Source organism: Panthera pardus, unplaced genomic scaffold (genome assembly GCF_024362965.1).
Source record: "Panthera pardus isolate Hobbes unplaced genomic scaffold, ASM2436296v1 HiC_scaffold_16, whole genome shotgun sequence".
Classification (NCBI taxonomy): Eukaryota; Metazoa; Chordata; class Mammalia; order Carnivora; family Felidae; genus Panthera; species Panthera pardus.
In genome coordinates, this window is record NW_026526721.1 from 48,761,851 (window position 1) to 48,785,054 (window position 23,204).

The following is a 23,204-nucleotide window of genomic DNA, read 5'->3' on the forward strand; positions in this document are numbered from 1 at the left end:
TTATCACTGTCTTAGTTCTGCCTCTTCTTATTTGTCACCTGGACTCTTACAATGTTAAACTAATGGGATTCCCTGCCAATGGTCTCTTACTCCCTTACTCTAGTATCTAGTCCATCATGACAGTTAAATCTTTAAAAAATGCAAAACTGTTATCATTCTCTTGTTTAAATTTCCATCCTGACTACCTATAAGATGGGGAAAAAATTTTGTTTTCATTTCTCACTTCTGTTTCCCATACATCTTGTATTCTGACCATACTAAATTATTTGTAGTTCCCTGAAAGAGCCAAGCAGTTTCATCCTTCAACATCTGTTTCCTTTTACTAGAAAGTGCTTTGCCCTCCCTAATCCTCTTTGTCCATTAAGCCCCAATCTAGTACCATCAAGAAACCTTTCTCACCCTCTAGCAGAGTGAATCAATCTCTTCTACGACACCATTATAAGTTTTGTATATCCCTATTATTGATAAGACTTCTCACAATGAATTATACTATCTGTTTACATCAAAACTACCACCAGGACTGGGAATGATTTGGCTTAAGGGCTGAACTCTCAAAACTACTGTCCAATTAGGTCCTTGTAATATTCCATTAATCTCACAGTAAAATGCAGCCTTCACATTTTATGTTGCTGAATTTTTTGTACTCCACTATCATATTGTAAAAAAGTTTGCCTCTATGTGCAAAACAATGAAAGTACTAGTCTTTGAACCTATAGTACTATATATTCTATATAGGAAAAAAACCAAAACATTATTCCCACCAAAAAGGGAATGAACACCAAAATGAACTCATGGGGACAAACTGGAGATAACATTAATAGGAAGGAAATTAATTAAAATGTCATTAACTCCAAATTCTTGAATCCTATCATATTTAAGGGTAACCTGAAGTATATCTGGAGATATTTTCAAATGATAACAAAATTCACTTAGACTTTGATCAATTGTTTCTTACAGATATTATCACACTAAAATATTTATATATTTTCTTCCTAAAAATTATATAAGAATTACAGGCTGGGTTAATAATTTGTATTTTTCACAAATTATGACTTTTCTTTTAGTCTGTGAACCTATTATACACTAGCTCTGAAAAATAAAATCAGATAACAAAGATTTCTCCTACAAACTGATTATGAATGGGAATTTATTCACATACATATTTTGAAAGCTACCTGACCACACTACGAAACTTAAGATGGTATAAATAATTTTAATTTAAATATGAAAAAAGCTTTTGGAAGAATAAAAGACTTTGTTTACAAACAAGATCAAAGCATTCAGTTACCTAATTCTGAAGCTTTCATTCTGAGAAAAATGCCAAAATAAAATATAATGCTAATTAAAATAAAAACTCCATAGTATCCTGACTAAAAGTTTGCTTGAACAAAATCAACCCTACATGCATTCTAAATGGTGTGGGGTTTACAACCTCAACTGAGTGCTTCCTTAAATATTAAAAAAGAACTAAAGTTGTATCCTAAGGAAAATACTTTGTTCACAACCACTACCACTATCACAGCTTATTGAAATAAAAATATATGATGACTTTCTAACCAAGTGAGATTACTGGTCTGGATTTAACTTTTTTTTTATAGATTTTTTAAGTTTACTTATTTATTTCAATAGAGTAAGAGAGACGCAGAAAAAGAAGGAGAGAGAGAATCCCAAACAGGCCCCATATTGTCAGTACAGAGCTCGATGCGGGGCTCAAACTCACGAACCATGAGAGCATGACTTGAGCCATAATCAAGAGTCAGGAGCTTAACCAACTGAGCCATCCAGGCAACCCAATTGATTGATTATTTATTCATTCATTCATTCATTTATTTATATTCAAGTTAGTTAACATATAGCGTAGTACTGGTTTCAGGAGTAGAACCCAGTGACTCATCACTTATATATAAGACCCAGTGCTCATCCCAACAAGTGCCCTCCTTAACGTCCATCACCCATTTAGTCCATCTCCCTACCCACCTCCCCTCCAGCAAACCTCAGTTTGTTCTCTGTATTTAAGAGTCTCTTATGGTTTGCCTCCCTGTCTCTTTTTAGCTTATTTTCCTTTCCTTCTTATGTATGTTCATTTAACTTTAAATCAGAATTTCAACTCTATTGATTCTTCACCCAGTTTCCAAAGTAAGAAACTTGTAATGCCAACACTGAAAACACTTGACAAAAACCATGAGCTGAAGTTATTTGCTAACCAGTATCTAGTGAACCAGTGGATGAATTATGGGATAATGTCTGAGGAATCCTGTATACTCTTCAAGGAATTTTCCTCAGTGTTTTCCCCAAACACCCTGCATAACTCTAGAAAAATATATAACCAGGAAATTAACAATGACACAATCCATGACCTTATCAAGATTTCACCTGTTTTATTTTTTTTAATAATTTTTTAAGTGTTTATTTATTTTGAAAGAGAGTGTACATGAACGAGGGAAGGGCAGAGAGAGAGGGAGAGAGAGAGAATCCCAGGCAGGCTCCATGCTGTCAGTGCAGAGCCCAATGCAGGGCTCAATCCAACAAACCACGAGACCATGACCGAGCCAAAATCAACAGTTGGGCACTTAACCTATTGAGGCACTCAGGCACCCCAAATTTCACATACATTTGTGTGTGCATGCATATTTAGTTCAATGCAATTTTATCATATGTGCACATCTCTGTGACTGCAACCTAAGTCAAGATATAGAACAGCTGTGTCACACCAACCTTTCTGCTATCCTTTTACAAACACAGCTACCACCTTCCCTCCCACTAACTCCTAGCTCCCGTAGACCTTGAGAGTGTTCCTAGAAATTCACACAAATATTTACGTAAGGAATAAAATGAATTCTAAACACTCTATTCTATTAACTAGAAGAGAAGGGAACAATTCTCAATTCATTCTATAAGGCAAACAATTACACTGATACTGAATCCATATAGTGGCAGTACAAGAAGAGAAAACTAAAGACCAGTATCTGTGATAAGCATAAACAAAAACACTCAACAACAACAACAAAAAAATCAGTAGATCAAAACAAGTAATACATAAAAAGAATACTACAATACATTCAATTAGGGTTTATTCCAGGACAGAAAAGTGGTTAAATATTCAAAGATCAATCCAAAAAAGAAAAAGAAAAAGACCCAACTATACATTGTACACAATAAACTCACCTTAAATATAAAGACACAAACAGATGAAAAGTAAAGGAATAAAGAGATACCATTCTAACAGAGATCGAAAGAAAACTAGAGTAGCAATACTAATTTCAGGCTCAACAAACTTCAGAGAAAGAAAAATTATCAAATTTGGAAGATACAGGGATAAAGAGACATCCTACATAATGATAAAAAGGTCAATTCTCCAAGAAGACATAACAATCTTTAATGTATATGTACTCAACAACAGAGCATCAAAATACATAAGGCAAAAAACAATAGAAATACAAGGATGAATAAAAGAATCAACAATTATAGCTTCAATTCCCCTCATTTAGAAACAGATCCAGCAGAAAATCAATAAGGACAGAGTTAAGCTGAAAAACACCATTAATCAATTGTATCCAATTAACATTTATAGAATATTTCATCTAAAAACAGAAGAATATGCATTCTTCTCAAGCTCATATGCTAAAAGGGGAACTTATAGCATTGAATGCATCTGTTAAAAAAAGAGACAATTTTAAAATCAATAATCTAAACTTCCATCTTTGGTAACTAAAATAATGAGGAACAAATTAATTTCAAAGAAAGGAGATGAAAATTTCTAAAAATAGGACAGAAATCAATAAAACAAAACAAGAAATCAATAGAGAAAATCAACAAAACTGTAAGTTGCTTCTTTAAAAAGATCAATAAAATTGAAAAACTTCTACCCATGTTAACTAAGAAAAAAAGACAAGCTCTAATTAGTAATATAGGAAATGAAAGAGAGGTGATAACTACTAATCCCATGGACACTATATAAAAATGATAAAGAAATGCTAGACACAACTCTACTCCCACATATTTGATAAACTGGGCCTGTATCTTTAAAAACACAATCTATCAAAACTTGCACAATGAGAAATACATAATCTGAATTGTCTCATAGGTGTTAAATTAACTGAATCAATATTTAATACCTTCAAAAACAGAAAGCACTGGGCCCAGACTGGTTCACTGGTGAATTTTACCAAACATTTAAGGAAACCATTTATACAAATTCTCAACAATTTCTTCCAAAAAACAAAAGCAGAGGAACACTTCCAAACTCATTCTGAGGACAGCATTACCTTAATACCAAAACCAGAAAAATACATTACAAGATAATAAAGCTACACAATCTCTCTTACAAACATAGATGTAAAAATCTCAAAAGAATCAAGTCCAACAATGTATAAAGAAAATTATACACCAGGGCGCCTGGGTGGCTCAGTTGGTTAAGCGACTGACTTTGGCTCAGGTCATGATCTCACAGTTCATAAGTTCAAGCCCTACATCGGGCTCTGCGGAATTCTCTCTCTCTCTCTCTCTCTGCTCCTACTCCACTTGTGCTCTCTCTCTGTCTCAAAAAAACTTGAAAGAAAGAAAGAAAGAAAGAAAGAAAGAAAGAAAGAAAGAAAGAAAGAAAGAAACCAATGAAATTAAGAGTTGGTATTTTGAAAAGATAAACAAAATTGACAAACCTTTAGTTAAACTCACCAAGAAAAAAAAGAAAGAGAAGTCAATAAATAAAACCGTAAGTGAAAGAGGAGACATTCCTAATGATACCACCAAACTACACAAGGTCCTAAGAGGTTACTACAAAAAATTACACAACAAACTAGACAACCTAGAAAAAATGAGTAAATTTCTAGAAACACAGCCTACCAAGACTGAATCATGAAGAAGCAGAAAATCTGATCAGACAGTTACTAGTAAGATTGAATGAGTAATCAAAAACTCCCAAGAAACAAAAGTACAGGACAAGAGAACTTGTCTGGTAAAGTATACCAGACACTTAAATAATGATTATTACCAATTTTTCTTAATTTCCTCCAAAAAAGAGAAGAAGAGGAATCACTCCCAAACTCATTTTATGAGGCCATCAATACCCTAATACCAAAATCAGACCAGTACACTCAAGAAAATTTCAGAGCAAAATATCTGATGAAAACAGACACAAAAATCCTCAACAAAATATTAGCAAACCCAATACAACCACAGAAAAGAATCATATACCATGACCAAATAGTATTTATTCCAGAGATGAAAGGAAGGTTCCAACATCCACAAGTCAATCAATGTGAAATACCACATTAACAAAATAAAAGATGGAACATATGATCATCTCAAAAGATGCAGAAAAACCATCTGACAAATTCAACATCCATTCACAATAAAAACTCTCAGCAAAATAAATATATATGGAATGTACCTAAACATAATAAGACCATATATCACAAGATGACAGCTCCTATCATATTCAATCATGAAAAGTTCGAAGTATTTTCTCTAAAATCAGGAAAAAGACAAGGTTTCCAACTTCCCACACTTTTATTTAACAGAATACTAGAAGTCCTAACCAAATCTTGCATTAGGCATGCATGCATGCATAAAAATTTAATAACAGACAACCAAATTAAAAAGAAGTAAAGTTGTCTCTATTCACAGACGACATGATGTAATACATAGAAAAGCTTAAAGGGGCACGTAGGTGACTCAGTTGGTTGGGCATACAACTCTTAATTTTAGCTCAGCTCATGATCTCACAGTTCGTGGGATCAAGCCCCATGTCAGCACAGGGCCTGCTTGGGATTCTCTCTCCCTCTCTCTCTCTGCCCCTCCCCAGCTCGCTCATACTCATGCTCTCTATCCCTCATAATAAATAAGTAAACATAAAAAAAAAAGCTTAAAGATTCCACCAAAAACTGCTAAAACTAATCAACAAATTCAATAAAGTTTCAGGATACAAGATCACTATCCAAAAATCAATTTCATTTCCAAATATTAACAACAAACTATCAGGGATATTAAGAAAAAAATCCCATATATAAACCAAACAAAAAAAAAAAAAGAAAAACCTAGGAAAAAATTAAACCAAGATGAAAGTCCAATACAGTGAAAACTATAAGGCGCTGATTAAAGAAGCTGAAAAAGACATAAATGAAAAATATCCTGTGCTTATGGATTAGAAGAATATTGATAAAATGTCCACACTACTCAGAGAAATCTATAAATTCAATGCAATCCCTATCAACATTCCAACAGCATTTTTCACAGAAATAGAACAATCTTAAAATCTGTATGGAACAACAAAAGACTCCAAAAAGTCAAAGAAGTCTTTAAAAAGAAGAAAAATGCCAGAGGCATCATACTTCCTCATTTGAAACTATATTATAAAGCTATAGTAATCAAAACAGAATGGTACTGGCATAGAATGGTACACATACATCAATGGAGCAGAACAGAGCCCAGAAATAAACCCATGCATATATGTTCAATTAATATATAAGAAGAGCCAAAAATAACACAATGGGGAAAGAAGTCTATTCAATAAATGGTGCTGGGAAATAGTCATATGTGAAAGAATGAAACTGGATCGCTATCTTATACCATATACAAAAATCAACTCAAAATGGATTAAAGACTTAAACATAAGACCTAAAACCATAAAACTTCTAGAAGATGGTAAGGTCATTAACAGTGGTCTTAGGGATGGTTTTTTGGATCTGAGATGTAGGCAAAGGCAACAAAGAAATAACTAGGACTATATCAAACTAAAAAGCTTCTATACAGCAAAATGAAAAGGCAACGTACAGAATCTAAGAAATTATTTGAAAATCATATATCTAATAAAAGGTTAATATCCAAAATATTTAAAGAACTCATAAAACTCAGGGCACCTGTATGGCTCTGTCAATTCAGCATCCAACTCTTGATTTCGGCTCAGGTCATGACCTCACAGTTCCGTGAGTTTGAGCCCTACACTGGGCTCTGTGCTGATAGCAGATAGTCTCCCTCTCTCTCAGTCCCTCTCTAGCTCCCCACCCCTCTCAAAAATAAGTAAAAACAAACCCCAAAAAATTGAAAAATGGGCAGAGGGTCTGAATATTTTTCCAAAAAAGACATACAAATGAGCAATACCTACATGAAAAGCTGCTCAACATCACTAATCATCAATGCCTGTTAGAACAGCCATTATCATAAAGACATAGACATAACAAGTGCTGGCAAGGATGTGGAGAAAGCGGAATCTTTGTGCACTGCAAGTGGGAATGTAAACTGGTGCAACCACTAGGGAGAACAGTATAGAGGTTCCTCCAAAAAGTAAAAACAGAACTACCATATAATCCAGCAATTCCACTTCCACTTCTGGGTAGTTATCGTTAGGAAATGAAATCACCACTTCAAAAAGATATATGCAACCTCATGTTCATTTCAGCGTTATTTAAAATAGCTAAGACAGGGGCGCCTGGGTGGCTCAGTCGGTTAAGCCTCCGACTTCAGCTCAGGTCATGATCTCGCGGTCCGTGAGTTCGAGCCCCGCGTCGGGCTCTGGGCTGATGGCTCGGAGCTCGGAGCCTGGAGCCTGCTTCCGATTCTGTGTCTCCCTCTCTGTCTGCCCCCCACCCCCCCCCCCCGTTCATGCTCTGTCTCTGTCTCAAAAATAAACTTTTAAAAAAATAATAAAATAAAATAAAATAAAATAAAATAAAATAAAATAAAATAAAATAAAATAAAATAGCTAAGACATGGAAACAATATGTCCACCAATACATGAATAAAGAAAATGTGGTATGCATACACAATGGAATATTATCCAACCATCAAAAAAAATCTTGCCATTTGCACAACATGGATGGACCTTGAGGGCATAAGGCTAAGTGAAATAAATCAGACCAAAAAAACAAATACTGTATGATCTCACTTATATGAAGAATCTGAAAAAAAAAAAAAATCTGAAGTTATAAAGAGAACAGATTTGTGGTTGCCAAAGGTGGGGAGTGGGCAAAGTGGGTGAAGGGGGTCAAAATGTACAAAGTTTTAGTTACAATATAAATAAGTCCTGGGAATGTAATATACAGCATGGTGACTTAATGATATTGGGAATGTAATACACAGTATGGTGACTTACTGATATTGATTGTTCATCTGAAAGTTACTAAGAGAGTAGATCTTAAAAGTCTCATCATAAGAAAACTGTGGCTATGTGTGGTGATGGATGTTAACTAAATTTACTGTGCTAATCATTCTGCAATATATACATATACCAAATTATGTTGTATACCTAAAATCAGTACAATGTTATATGTCAGTTACATCTCAATACATAATAATATCAGTATTGACTCATCAATTGTAATAAATGTACTACACTAATGCAAAGATATTAATAAATGAAATTGTGTGGGGGTAACAGGGGAGGGGGAATTAAGGGGTTTATGGGTACTACCTGTACTATTCCTTCAATTTTTCTGTAAACCTAAAATTACTCTTAAAAAATAGATTCCGTTAATTTAAAAAAGCAAATAAACTGGGGCCACCTGGGTGGCTCAGTTGGTTAAGTATCCAACTTTGGCTCAGGTTATGATTTCACAGCTCAGGACATGATTTCACAGCTTGTAAGTTCGAGCCCCACATCAGGCTCCATGCTGACAGCTCAGAGCCTGGAGCCTGCTTCAAATTCAGTGTCTCCCTCTCTCTCTCTCTGCCCTCCCCTTCTCACACTCTTTCAAAAATAAATAAACATTTTTTACAAAGTAAATAAACTGTCAATACCAAGTGCTAAGAAAGATACAGAGCACCCAGAACTCTCCATACACTGCTGGTAGGAATGCAAAATCATAAAACCACTATGGTAATCAGTTTGGCAATTAAATATATACTTACCATATAATCCAGGATCCCACTCCTAAGTATTTACCCTAGAGAAATTAAAACTTATGCTCACAAAAAAAAACATGTATGCAAATATGTATAGCAGCTTTATTCCCAATTGCCAAAAACCTAGAAACAACCCATATGTCAACGGCGGAAATAAATAAACTACTGACACACACAAAAACATGAATGAATTTCTTTCTTTTTTTTTTTTTAATGTTTTATTTATTTTTGAGACAGAGAGAGACAGAGCATGAACAGGGGAGGGTCAGAGAGAGAGGGAAACACAGAATCTGAAACAGGCTCCAGGCTCTGAGCTGTCAGCACAGAGCCCGACGCGGGGCTCGAACTCACGGACCGTGAAATCATGACCTGAGCCGAAGTCGGACGCCTAACCGACTGAGCCACCCAGGTGCCCCAAAACATGAATGAATTTCAATGGCATTATGCTGAGAGTAAAAGTCATTCTCAAAACATTACACATTCTATGATTCCATTTGTGTGACATTCTGGAAAATGTACAAGTGTAGCTACAGAAAACAATGTTACCATGGGTGAAAACTGGAGCCAGAGAACAATTACATAGGGACAGCACCAGGGAATGTTTTGGACTGATAGAACTATGTATAGTATCTTCATTGTCATAATACTTCTATGAGCCTGTACAGAACTTGTAACTCAGAGCTGTACAGAGAAAAAAACTATAAATACAAACACACACACGCACGCACACCTTTATTATTGTGGTGATTGCAAAAGCATATACACTTGTCAAAATTCAAAAAGAATTAAAATGGATTAACTTAATTGTATATAAATTAATTCTCAATAAAATTTATTTTTTAAATTAAGGGTGAAAAAATTGAACACACACTTCACAAAAAAAGATATACAAAAGCCAATCAACGTATAAAATGTTTTAACGCCATTAGTCACCAGGAAAATGCAAATTAAAACCAAGTCCAAGGGCACCTGGGTGGCTTAGTCAGTTGAAGATCCAACTTTGCTTTCAGCTCAGGTCATGATCTCATAGTTGTGAGACCAAGCCCTGCATCGGCTCCACACTGCATGTGGAACCTGCTTAATATTCTCTCTTTCCCTCTCCCTCTGCTCCTCCCTGGTGTGTGCACATTCACACACTTGCTTTCTCTGTATATAAAAAAAAGAAAAAAAGTCCAAAAGTCTATCAACAGAATTAAATAAACTGTGTTATGGCCACATAATGGAGTATGATTTAGCAATAAAAAGTAACAAACCACTGATCGATGCAAACCAGGGATGAAATGCAACATTTTGCTGAGCAAGAGAAGCAAAGCACAAAAGAGTGTACGTTGTATGAACAGGCAAAACTATCCTACAGAAATAGAATTCAGAAAAGTGGTTGCTAGTAGTGGGCTAGGGACTGGAAGAGAGGAAAAGATAAGATACAATGGAAAGGGGCACAAACAACTCTCAAGGTTCATGACTGCTCTATTCCTCGGGAAACACTGCAACAGTGAACATCATTTCTCACACTGTAGGGAACTATTTTTGAGCAGGATTGGTTACATATGTCACATTAGTCAAACTTATTCAATTATATACCTAAGACCTGTGTAACCTATTTCATATCATTTTATCTCAATAAAAATCACAAACATGTAAATAAAGGAGTTAAAATTCTACTAAAGACTACGCAAGGTTATCTCTTTGTTGTTCATTGAAACCCTCTAAAAACAATTTAAAAAAGGGTGTGTGAGAGAAACAATAAAGCAAGATACTGGTACAGCCTCAAACTCTACAAACTATGAAGCATACTTAGCAAACGTTGTGAAATCTAAAGCAACAAGACAGCATGGCAATGCTGACACATGAGCCACTTCAAATCTCAAACAGGATACAGATTTCCGAAAAGTAACACTAACTTAAGGAAGACATCCAACTAGGGTGGGAAACTAGTCATGGGAAAAGAAAGTATGTCTCTGAAAGATCTTGTTTCACTCAGTGGGTTAGAAGAAACTAAATAAGAAATAAATGGTTAGTTTCTCAGGAAAAGGAGACTGCTGAAATAAAAAGTTAAGGAAAAAGAGAAGACAGAAGACTATAACACAAACACTTAATATCCAAAGAGCTCTCAGGTGATCCACATCTACCTCTTGAAAGCCAAAAACTAAGGAAGACATGTATGACTGAAGGGTAAAGGAAAAAAGGCATTTAATAAGATACTGCTTAAGAAAACAAACCCAACAAAAAGCCTACGTCTACTTCCAAGAGGCAGTGTGTGTGTGTGTGTGTGTGTGTGTGTGTGTGTGTGTGTGTGTACTTAAAATTATATATAGTATATATAACATTTATTCCACAATAAATTCAATGTCCTAACAAAATACATACATGCAAAGTGACTAAATTTTCTTTAAAATTATGTTTTTTTCTTCCTATTAAATTGGCAACAATTTTACTGTGTGATAATATCCAGTGCCAGTAAGTTTCTAGCAAAATGGGAGCTTTCATTGGTGGCAATATAAATTAGTGCACAGTTTCTGTAAGACAATTTTGCAATGTTTATTAAAATTTAATATACAAATTCCCTTCAACCCAGTAATCCCACTCAAAAATAGTTTTCTACATATGAAAAATGATATTCAAAAAAAAAATGATGTTTGCTGCAGCACTGTTTCTATTAGCAAAACTCTGGAAACAATCTAATACCAGTGCACTAAGTAAATTATATATGGTGACAGATGGTTAACTACGCTTGTGGTGAGCACAGCAAAACATAAAGAGAAGCTGAATCACTATGCTGTACACTTGAAACTAATGTAATATTGTGTGACAACTATATTCAAAAAAAATTTTTAATTATAGTATTTTTATATTTTTAGAGTACTACAAAGCCAAAAAAAATAAAGGAAGTATATCTAAATGTGTTAAAATAGAAAAAAAAATTTAAGAAATATTAAATGCAAACAAAGCACAGAACAGTGTAGATTTCATGATCCCTGTTCTGTAACAATCAAAAAATTATATAAATTATTATTTTTATGGGCATATGTATTTTTTTTCTTGAAAGGAATGAAAAAAAAGCTATTAATAGTGGTTGCCTTTAGGAAAAAGGAACAGAGAAAGATTCTTTAGTCTTTCACCTGTACCTTTCTATACACCCCAAATTTTCTAACCTTACACAATTTCTTTTCTGTCAACAGAAGTCATCTTGACTCATTTATCATTTTTTATACAAAATACAAAAAAGAGAAACAAATGTATTATTTGATGATGTGAACTGAATTGTGCTCCCCATACCCATTCTATATGTTGAAGTCCTAACTGTCAAGACAACTGTTTGTGGAGATGGGCTCTTTACAAAGGTAATTAAGTTTAAATGAGGTCATAAGGGTAGGGACTTACTTAACCCAGGGATTAGTTTGCTTTTAAGAAGAGAAGCACCAGGATGTAGGTACACAGAAAAAAAGGTCATAGGCAGACACAGCAATAAGATGGCCATCTCTAAGCCAAGGAGAAAGGCAATAGAGAAATCAACCCTACCAGCACCTTGATCTTGGACTTCAGCCTCTAGAACTATTGGGAAATAAATTTCTGTTGAGCCACCCAGACCATGGTATTTTGCTACATGAGCCCTAGGAAATGAACACAGGCTCAAATGGATAAACTGGAAAATCTGAGAAAAATTCTATTTTTAAAAAGTGACCAGGCAACAGAAAAAAATATATATACTTAAAATGTGCCATCTCAAGAGTTATTCACAAAAGCTCCATAAAAATGCTTAATAGTGATAAAATTAAAGTTAAAATTTATAATCAGAATATCTTCTAAAGTACAGTTGTGTCACATTTTAAAATATACCCTCTATAATTTACAAAACAAGAGCAAAAGAGCAAATGATTCTAATAAGCTTAGTATTCTTGTAAATTTAAAATACATTGTACAATAATGAGATTTAAATTTCAAGAAAACACTCATGCAAAATAAGGTATACTTAGATTTAAACTAAAGGAGACCCTAACTTCATCACTTCAACAAATACCAGAAATACACTAATTAAAAACTTGTGATTAAATAACACAAAAAACCCAAACAAGGACATATAAAAAAATGAAAACTCAATTTTATTAAAATATTTTAAACATCACCGGGCACCTGGATGGCTCAGTTAAGCATCTGACTTCAGCTCAGGTCAGGATCTCACAGTTTGTGAGTTCAAGCCCCTTGTGGGGCTCTGTGCTAACAGCTCAGAGCCTGGAGCCTGCTTCAGATTCTGTGTTTTCCTTTCTCTCTGCCCTTCCCTGCTAGCACTCTGTCTCTCTTTCTCAAAAATAAATAAACACTGGGGCACCTGGGTGGCTCAGTCGGTTAAGTGTCCGACTTCAGCTCAGGTCATGATCTAATAGTTCGTGGGTTTGAGCCCCGCATCAGGCTCTGTGCTGACAGCTCAAAGCCTGGAGCCACTTTGGATTCTGTGTCTCCCTCTTTCTCTGCCCCTCCCCCACTCACACTCTTGTCTCTCTAATATAATTAAGCATTTAAAAAATTAAAAAATAAACATTAAAAAATGTTTTAATATTTTCAACACACTAAATAATATTATGTACTTTAAAAAAATAGTTTTTATTTACCCCCTGCAAAGGGAGATCCCAGCGTTCTGAGCTTCTGAGTTTGGACAGTGATGACTGAACACGAACATCCTCTGATTTTGCATTTAACATCTTTGTTATCTGAAATCAGAATGAGAAAATAATTGATCTGAGATATAAATAAGAACTGAATCAGCTAACAGAATCATTATATTACCTGCGTTAATATTTTACTATTAGTTTTTCAGTTTTTTTAAATAAGCTCAACACCTAATGTGAGGCTTTAACTCACGACCCTGAGATCAAGACTTGCATCGTGTACTGACTAAGCCAACCACATACCCCATTTTGCTATTAGTTTTAAATTCAGTGGTTAATTTATAGGTAGTTTTTATTCTAAAAACCTCTCATTCAGTATTAAGGTAGATAAATAAAGTATCACAATAGCTTCCTAACTATAGTTAGGCTTTGCCTAGTATGAGCAAGCCATACTATATTCTCTTACCTACAGTCTCTATCCCTTCTAATCTTTCAAATACTATCCCCAGAGTTCTTTAGTACACAAATCTAAATATGGCTACAATACTTAACATACAACAACCGCACCTACTACATACAGATAAAACTCTTAACAATCTGGGCTCTTTAACATCACCCACACATCACAAACTCTACATCCCACCACACTGTTTACTCAACCTCCTTCAAACACATCATATTATTTCATATCTCTAGACCTTTGTATGTACTGCTCCCTTTGTATATATGTATGAAGAATGCCCTTCCCTCTGCTTGTCCCTTATAAAACACTTCAGATTCTGCTCAAAATTTGTCTCCTATCCACACAACTGTCACTCCCAAACCAAGGCATTCCTTTCTCTGGGTATTAGTAGTTGGTTCATTTTTATTACACTATTTATATTACATGTATCATACTATATTATAAATATTTGTCTATATGTCCATCTTCTTCTCCAGGCTATGGAGGTCCTTAAGCAGAGGACCTTAACTTAGTCACCTTTAGATCTCTGAAGTGTATGGCTCATGTATGCTGTATAAACAAATGAATGTATGGATTACAACCACAAGTTTGAAATCATTTGTTTAGAATTTAAATACCTTAAATTTCACATTAAGAGAAAGTTATAAATGATAGTTAAGCATCAAATTCAGCCTACAAAATATAACATAATAAGTACTATATCAACTACATCCATTAGCAATCCATAAAATGATTTCAGTGAGAGTAAAGTGTAAGTCATGAGAACACAGTAAATTTGAACAAAGGTTATCGCAACCCTTATTTCACAGCAATCTGAGTTGATCCTCCAAGGCACTAATAACTTCTTAATTACTTATACCTAATCTGTATAAAAAGGTACCTATTTTTATGTTTTCATCTGCAAAAGACAATATTATCTCTAAGTCATTTCCTTCATATTCTTAATTAGGGAACAACAATTGCTTCCTCAAAGGGTAACGATAAGGTCTTCAGGCTGTTCACACCCATGGATTCGTTGTGAGCAGGTTATTTAGCCTATATTGGATAATGTGGCATATTATATTTTTCCCAAAATGGCCACACCAATATTCCACATTCCACAAGCTCTTCTTACAATGTGACAATGACAGTCCTCCAACATCAGGTGCAGTTTACGTTCCTTCCCCTTGAATCTGGGAAGACCTGTGACTTCCAAGGCTAGATCATTAAAGGTAATACTTATATTGCTTCAGCCTGGCTTTTGCATGCTTCTGTGTTCTCTCTTCCTTCCTCTCTTTTTTTTCCTCCCTTTCCCTCAATACACATTCCTCAGGAGACCTGAGCCAATAGAAAAAAATCTTGGACACCCTTAAGCCACTATACTGGAAACATCGAAAAAGAAATAAATCTACACCATGATACTGAGTTTTCTCAGCACAGGAATCAAGATAAGTGAGTGAGCAAGCCTTCAAAGTGATCAAAGGCCCTGACCTCCAAGCCAACCTAGCTAACTCGCAAGTGAAAAAAAGAAAAGTTATCTCCAATTGAACCATGCCCAGACTGCAGATTCCTGAATAAAATAAGTTCAAACTACTAAGTTTGGGGTAAGTAGTTACATGGCCCTTATAATAACCTAAAAAGTTGCCCAGTTCAGGGAAACAATCAACAGAACTAGAAGGCAACCTATGGAATGGGAAAAGATATTTCTGAAATACTTATTTGATAAAGGGTTAGTATCCAAAATCTATAAAGAACTTATCAAACTCAACACCCCAAAAACAAATAATCCAGTGAACTATTGCGAAGAAGACATAAACAGGCACTATTCCCAAGGAGACATCCAGATGGCTAACATGAAAAGATGCTCAACATCACTCATCAGGGAAATCCAAATCAAAACCACAATGAGATACTACCTCACACCGGTCAAAATGGCTAAAATTAACAATTCAAGAAACAACATATGTTGGCAAGGATGTAGCAAAAAGGGAATCCTCTTACACTGTTGGTGGGAATGCAAACTGGTATAGCCACTCTGGAAAACAGTATGGAGGTTCCTCAAAAAATTAAAAATAGAACTACCCTACGAACCAGCAACTGCTCTACTGGGTATTTATCCAAGGGATACAGGTATGCTGTTTCAAAGGGACACGTGCACCCCGTGTTTATAGCAGCACTATCAACAATAGCCAAAGTATGGAAAGAGCCCAAATGTCCATCGACTGATAAGCGGATGAAGAAGATGCGGGGTATATACAAAAAGGAATAATACTTGGCAATCAAAAAGAATGAAATCTTGCCATTTGCAACAATGTGGATGCAGCTGGAGTGTATTACACTAAGCAAAATAAGTCAATCAGAGAAAGACAAATATTATACAATTTTACTCATCTGTGGAATTTAAGAAACAAAACAGATGAGCATAGAGAAAAGGAAGTAAAAATAAGTTAAAAATAGGGAGGCAAACCATAAGAGACTTTTTTTTTTCATAAGAGACTTAAATAGTGAGAGCAAAATGAGGGTTGCTGGAGGGGAAAGGGGAAGGAAATGGGCTAAATGGGTGATGGGCATTAAGAAGGGCACTTGTTGGGATGAGCACTGGGTGTTATATGTAGGTGATAAATCACTAAACTCTACTCCTGAAACCAATACTACACTATATGATAACTACCTTGGATATTAAAAGAAAAGAAAGAAAAGAAAGAAAAGAAAGTTACCCAGTTCAAACTTGTAGGACAGTAACTAAAATTTAGAAAAGTACTGTGTATTCTGTAAAATTAGTTTCTTATAAAATACTGCTGATGTCTTCTGTAGAAGATTTTATATTCTTTTTCCACAGTAACTTGTTTTCAATCATTTTACCTATGAATGGCTTATACTCAGTATCAATGAATTATTTACCCTAATAAATATTTATGTATACTTCTATTAGGACAGACACAAAATATAATTTATCCTATATTCAAAAAGGGCAGTTCTTGGGGCACATGGGTGGCTCAGTTGGTTAAGCATCTGACTTCCTGATTCCAGCTCAGGTCATTATCTTATGGTTTGTGAGACTGAGCCCCGTGACAGGCTCTACACTGACACTGTGCAGCCCACTTAGGATTCTCCTCTCCCTCTCTCTCTGCCCTTCCCCTGCTCATATTCATTCTCTCTCTCTCTCTCTCTCTCTCTCTCTCTCTCTCAAAAATAAACAAACATTAAAAGAAAAAGGGCAGTTCTCTATTCCCTCCAAAGTATAGACACATGAAATACGGATATTTATTAAAACTCTATAAACTAGCATTAAAAGCTTTGAAAATAAAAGTATATATAAATATTTATGAAAAGGGATATAGACCACATATTATTTTAATATAGAAAAAGTAGAAATAATAAAAGAACAATAATGCAAAATTATGGCAAAATTAAACCAAGTAAGATACTATTCAGTTGTTATTAAATAACATGTTCCAGAAAATTAATGATATTAAGAAATTATTTTGGGGGAGCCTGACTGCCTCAGTCAGAAAAGCATGCAACTCCTGATCTCAGGGTCATGAGTTTGAGCCCTACTCAAACTGGGTGCAGAGACTACCAAAAAAAAATAAACTTTAAAAAAAAAAAGAAATTATTTCAAATAAAATAAGTATAAAAGAAAAACACAGATTCAGAATGATCTTTCTTTATAAGGCAAAAAAAAAAATCCATGAATAGAAATAAAATGTGAAAGGCTGTACATAACAATGTTTGACAGTGATTATCTCTAGTGAGATAAGAGATGAATTTTATTTTCATTTTTGTGTTTTCCTAGCTTCCAAATGTTTTGATAGGAATACAATGCAACTGTTAAAGGTAAGGGAAAAAATATTAATATTTAAAGCTCCAGAAAAGCCTCTGCTGTAGCTTCCTGATTAATAAATTATAGATTTAAATCTCTCACACTAATATTGTATACAAGCATAGGACAAGCAGATTTCAGGTACAACTAACTACTGTCAGTTTTTTCCACGCTCACTTTTTTCTTAATGACTGATAAAAAAATAATGTAAGCCTTTTTGCAACAACTTGATCTAGTCTTACACAAATTTTAATCATGGTCTCAGCTGTGTACAACCAATAAAGATTCTAAGCTATTCATGATTCTATAAAGCATACATTATAATTCCATTTACAAGAATCAGAAGGAACTCCTAACACTCTCAAGTATTTCAACAGGCTTCTAATAAAGATTCAAATTTAAACTTTTAAGGCAAAAATGGGTTCTAAATCTCCTTCCCTTCACATTACACTTAAATATATCAATAGAACTCTAATAACTTCCCCAAAACAAAGCTCAAGAGCATTTATTTTACTTACTAATGTTCAAATGTAATACTAAACAAGCTCTTCAGCAGATCAAGTCATGTAGTCACCTTCAGGTTCATTCTATACCTGATTCATTACAGTATAGCCTTCAAAAAGCAAAATGCTTTTGATAAAGCAGATAATCCAGGAGAAAAAAAAGATGCTGGAATCCACTGACAAGTTACACATTACTAACATATGCTAATTAAATTGTTCAGGTTAAAATGATCTCTGCCATGTTCTTAATACAGAACTTCAGAATCTTAATTGCTTACTTATTCAGATACTACTTAAATATAAAGTTATTATTTAAAGAAAATTGGGGGTCTGTCCAAAGGTATGGCTATTACTTACCAAGGAAGAATAAAAGTCTTATTTTTCAGGGTGCTTGGATGGATCAGTTGATTAAGTGTCGGACTCTTGATCTCTGCTCAGGTCATGATCTCATGGTTCATGAGATTCAGCCCTCTGAAGTTCAGAGCCTGCTTAGAATTCTCTCTCCCTCTCACTCTCTGTCTCCCCATCCCCACCCTCTCAAAATAAATAAATAAATAATTTTTTAAACTCTTATTTTTCAATATTCAAACTAGAATAGCAACTTCCTCATACGTAAATCCAAAAACTATGGATCCCCCATTAGCAGAATTCAAGGTATTCACACTCTTACTTCACATATACCAAGATATCAGCTTTGGGGCACCTGGTTGGCTCAGTCAATTAAAATTAAGCATATGACTCTTGATCTCAGCTCAGGTCATGATCTCATGGTAAGTTCCAGCCCGCACTGAAAGGAGACTGCTTGAAATTCTCTCTCTGCCAATCTCTCTGCTCCTCCCCCCATGTGTTTTCTCTTTTTCTCTCTCCCTCCCTCTCTCTTTCTCTCTCAAAATAAATATATAAACTTGAAAAAAAAAAAAAAACAGGGAGTGAGAGGGTGAACAGGCTTGAATTAACCTACATTCAGCTATTAAAAGGCCAGTGGCACCTGGGTGGCTCAGTCAGTTAAGCATCCAACTCTTGGCTTCACTCAGGTCATGTCTCACAGTTAGTGAGTTGGAGCCCCACATCAGTCAGTCTCTGCGCTATAAGCTTGGGATTCCCTCTCTCTCCACCCCTCCCCTGCTCATACTCTCTCTCTCTCTCTCTCTCAAAATAAATAAACTTAAAAAAATATATCCAAAAAAAAAAAAAAAGGCCAGGAATAATTTAGGAAATAATGATGTTCCAGAGATTTAGCTACAAGGATAACGACTACAGCACTGTTCATAATTTCTTTTTTTAATTAAAAACAATTCAAGGGGTGCCTGGCTAGCTCAGTAAAACATGTGACTCCTGATCTCCGCGTCATGAGTTTGAGCCCCATGTTGGGTGTAGTTTACTTAAAAAACAAACAAGCAAACAAAACTCAAAAATACAATACGATATTGATTAAATTAACTGTGATACACCCATATAACTGAATACAATGTAGCCATTAAAAATGTTTGCTACTGTTTTCCTGGTACTTATGCCTAGTATAGTGTCCAATACATGTTAAGTACTCAACAAATACCTACTGAGCCATACTTTAAATTTGATTTCAGAAAATGATGTTCATAATATATAGTTAAGCAGAAAAAGCAAATTATAAAACAGTATTCTGTGGTTTTCTATTTTTTAATATTTAAATATGTGTTTGTTATACATGGATATGCAAATAGAAAAACTAGGTGGGAATGCAAGCTGGTGCAGCCACTCTGGAAAACAGTATGAAGGTTCCTCAAAAAATTAAAAATAGAGCTACCCTATGACCCAGCAATTGCACTACTAGGCATTTATCCAAGGGATACAGGTATGCTGTTTCGAAGGGACACGAAACTATGTAACTATGTACTATGTAACTAGGTACTACGTAACTATTAGTTATATGCTAACTAATATGGATGTAAATTAAAAAAAAATAAAACATAAAACAAGTTAAAATAAAAACAAAACAAAACAAATAGGAAAACTAGGAAGATATACATCCAAACATTAATTTTGGTCCTGCCTGAGTGGTCTTTTTTCCTCAACTCACTTTTCTAATTTCTCTACAACAAACTGGTATTGCTTTAGAAAAAAATTTTTTTAAGTTTATTTGTTTATTTTGAAAAAGAGAGCGAGCAATGGGAGGGGCAGAGACAGAGAATCCCAAGCAGGCTCTGCACTGTCAGCACAGAGCCCTATGCAGGGCTCAAACTCACAAACCATGAGACCATGACCTGAGCTGAAATCAATAGTCTGATGCTTAACTGTCTGAGCCATCCAGGGGCCCCTTCAGAAATATTTTTCAAATACTTTAAAGTCAAAATGTATCAGTGTCTTGTACCTATACCCATCACAGCCCTAATTCTTTCAGTAATTTATTTCCCTAGCTACCTTGAGAGAAAAAGCAGTAATATAAACTACTAACAAGAATTTAATATGCTGGGGCACCTGCATGGCGCAGTTGGTTAAGTATCTGACTACAGCTCAGGTCATTATCTTGCTGTTGGTAGGTTCGAGCCCCATGTCGGACTCTGTGCTGACAGCTGAGTCTGGAGCCTGCTTCAGATTCTGTGTCTCCCTCTCTCTCTCTCTCTCTCTCTGCCCATCTTCTGCTTGCACTCTCTCCCTCTCGAAAATAAATAAATATTAAAAAAAATTTTTTTAAGAATTTAATATACTGGGGCACCTGGGTGGCTCAGTTGGTTAAGCGCCGACTTCAGCTCAGGTCATTATCTCATCGTTCGTGAGTTCGAGCCCCGCATCAGGCTCTGTGCTGACAGCTCAGAGCCTGGAGCCTGCTTTGGATTCTGTGTCTCCCTCTCTCTCTGCTCCTTCCCCACTTGTGCTCTTTCTCCATCTCTCAAAAATAAATAAACACTAAAAAAAAAATTTTTTTTTAAAGTATCAGTACTGAGGGGGGGCACCTGGGTTATTCAATCATTTAAGCACCTGACTCTTGACTTCAGCTCAGGTCATGATCTCACAGATTCAAGCGCACTAGGTTCTCTCTTCCTCCCTCTCTGCCCCTCTTCCCCCTCAAAATAAATAAACTTAAAAAAAAAAAAAGCAGCATGTCCAAAGGGCACAGAAGCCAAACTAAAAGATCTGCCAATACCAAAGCTAGAACATTTGAGCAACAAAACCAATAATGCTACAATAAATTATAACCCATAGAATAAAATACCTATGAATCCATATTGATAAAAATAAATAACTGAATAAATAAATAAGGAGGGAAGAGGGGCAGGTCTCCCTTACAGAAGAACTTCAATTAATAAATATGAAGGGAATGAGGGAAATAGAAAATCACCAATAGACTACTGTATACACAATCGCTGCAGGCAAGATCCACCACTAGGTGGTTAAACAGTGAGCGAAAGTTTAAGAAACAGTGTATTTGCAGTACAGATTCAAAGTAGCTCTCCCAAGATACCTATTACAAAGTGAAGGAGTAACCAGATAGAAGCCATCTTAAGCAGGCAGTCAGGACTGACATAACCAGTAATGGTTACACTGATAGGATACACTGAGAAGGGCACATCACATATTCTTTCCAAAACACCATAACTTTAATCTAATTATAAGAAACCAGAGACAAAGCCAAACTGAGAGATATTCAACAAAATACTGAAAAAAATCACAGTACTCTTTTAAAATGTCATGACCATGAAGGAATACAGACTGAAGAACTGTCACAGAATGAAGGAAATCAAGGAGACATGACACCTAAATGCAACGTGGGATCCTGGAACAGAAAAATGACATTAGTGTGAAAAAAAAAAGAAAACAAAACAAAACTGGGGCACCTGGCTGGCTCAGTCGGTGGCGCGTGAGATTTCAGGGTTTTGAGTTCAAACCCCACATTGAGTGTAGAGATTACTTTAAAATAAGATTTTTTTTAATGTTTATTTATTATTGAGAGAGACAGAGTGCGAGTGGGGGAGGGGCAGAGAGAGATGGGGACACAGAATCCGAAGCAGGCTTCAGGCTCCAAGCTGTCAGCACAGAGCCTGATACAGGGCTTAAACTCGTGAACCATGAGATCATGACCTGAGCCAACATCGGATGCTTAACCGACTGAGACACCCAGGCCCCCCTAAAACAAAATCTTTAAAAAACCTTAAGAAATCCAAATGTCTGTAGCTTAAAGTATTGTACCAACATTAATTTCTTAATTGTGGTCATTGCACTGTGGTTATGTAAGATATTAACACTAGGGGAAGCTGAGTGAAGGGTAGATGCAAACGCTGTACTATTTCTGTAAATTTTCTGTAAATCTAAAGGTACTGGAAAATAAAAAGTTAAAAAAAAATAGTGCAGTTCATCTAAAAATAAAACAAATGTATTTACTCAATACTATGAACTTCTAATGGTGGACTTTCAGATTCAACTGCATGAAGCAACAGCCTAAAACAGAGCATTTCACTTCACTGGAGGTATTAAACACAGAAGCAGCAGTAGTCAATACAGAGGTATTTAAAATTGGGAATGGTAGCAATGTGAGAATTTCTTTTTATCCCCCTCATTTACGCCACTGAAGCCAAATCCAGAATTTTGAGTGAATCCACACACAAATCCACGCTCCACAAATGTGAAGTAAGCCAAGGCAGAAGAGTACCTAAAGCCATACTTTCTGTTTGGTCTTGTGGTCTGTGTGCTCTTGATTCTCTCTCAAAGCCCTCTTTATGGTTTCTTCTCCCTCTTTGTTCCATGAAATGTACCAAATTAAAGTTCTCTCTGTCAAATTAAAAGTCCTCTCTGCATAATTTGGAATGCTTCAGTAAAAGGTGTCTAATAAATTATTACAATGTATATCAGGATACTACTGTGTTTAAGTCACAAAATGCTAGGGGCGCCTGGGTGGCTCCTTTAAGCATCAGACTTCGGCTGAGGCTGTGATCTCACAGGCTAGAGCCCTCCATCAGGCTTTGCACTGACAGTGCAGAGCCTGCTTGGAATTCTCTGTCTCTCCCTCTCTCTCTCCA

At 35.4% G+C, this 23,204-nt stretch overlaps 1 protein-coding gene across 7 annotated transcripts in view; it reads right to left on the bottom strand.

Annotated features, from left to right (window-relative positions):
* Positions 1-23,204, bottom strand: part of SENP7 (SUMO specific peptidase 7) — a 149,226-nt gene that overhangs the window by 119,788 nt on the left and 6,234 nt on the right. For all 7 annotated transcript variants that reach the window (XM_019448229.2, XM_019448231.2, XM_019448230.2 and 4 more), the window contains one exon: positions 13,446-13,544. In XM_019448229.2, the coding sequence (XP_019303774.2) occupies positions 13,446-13,544 (99 nt within the window). The remainder of the gene's footprint in view (positions 1-13,445; positions 13,545-23,204) is intronic.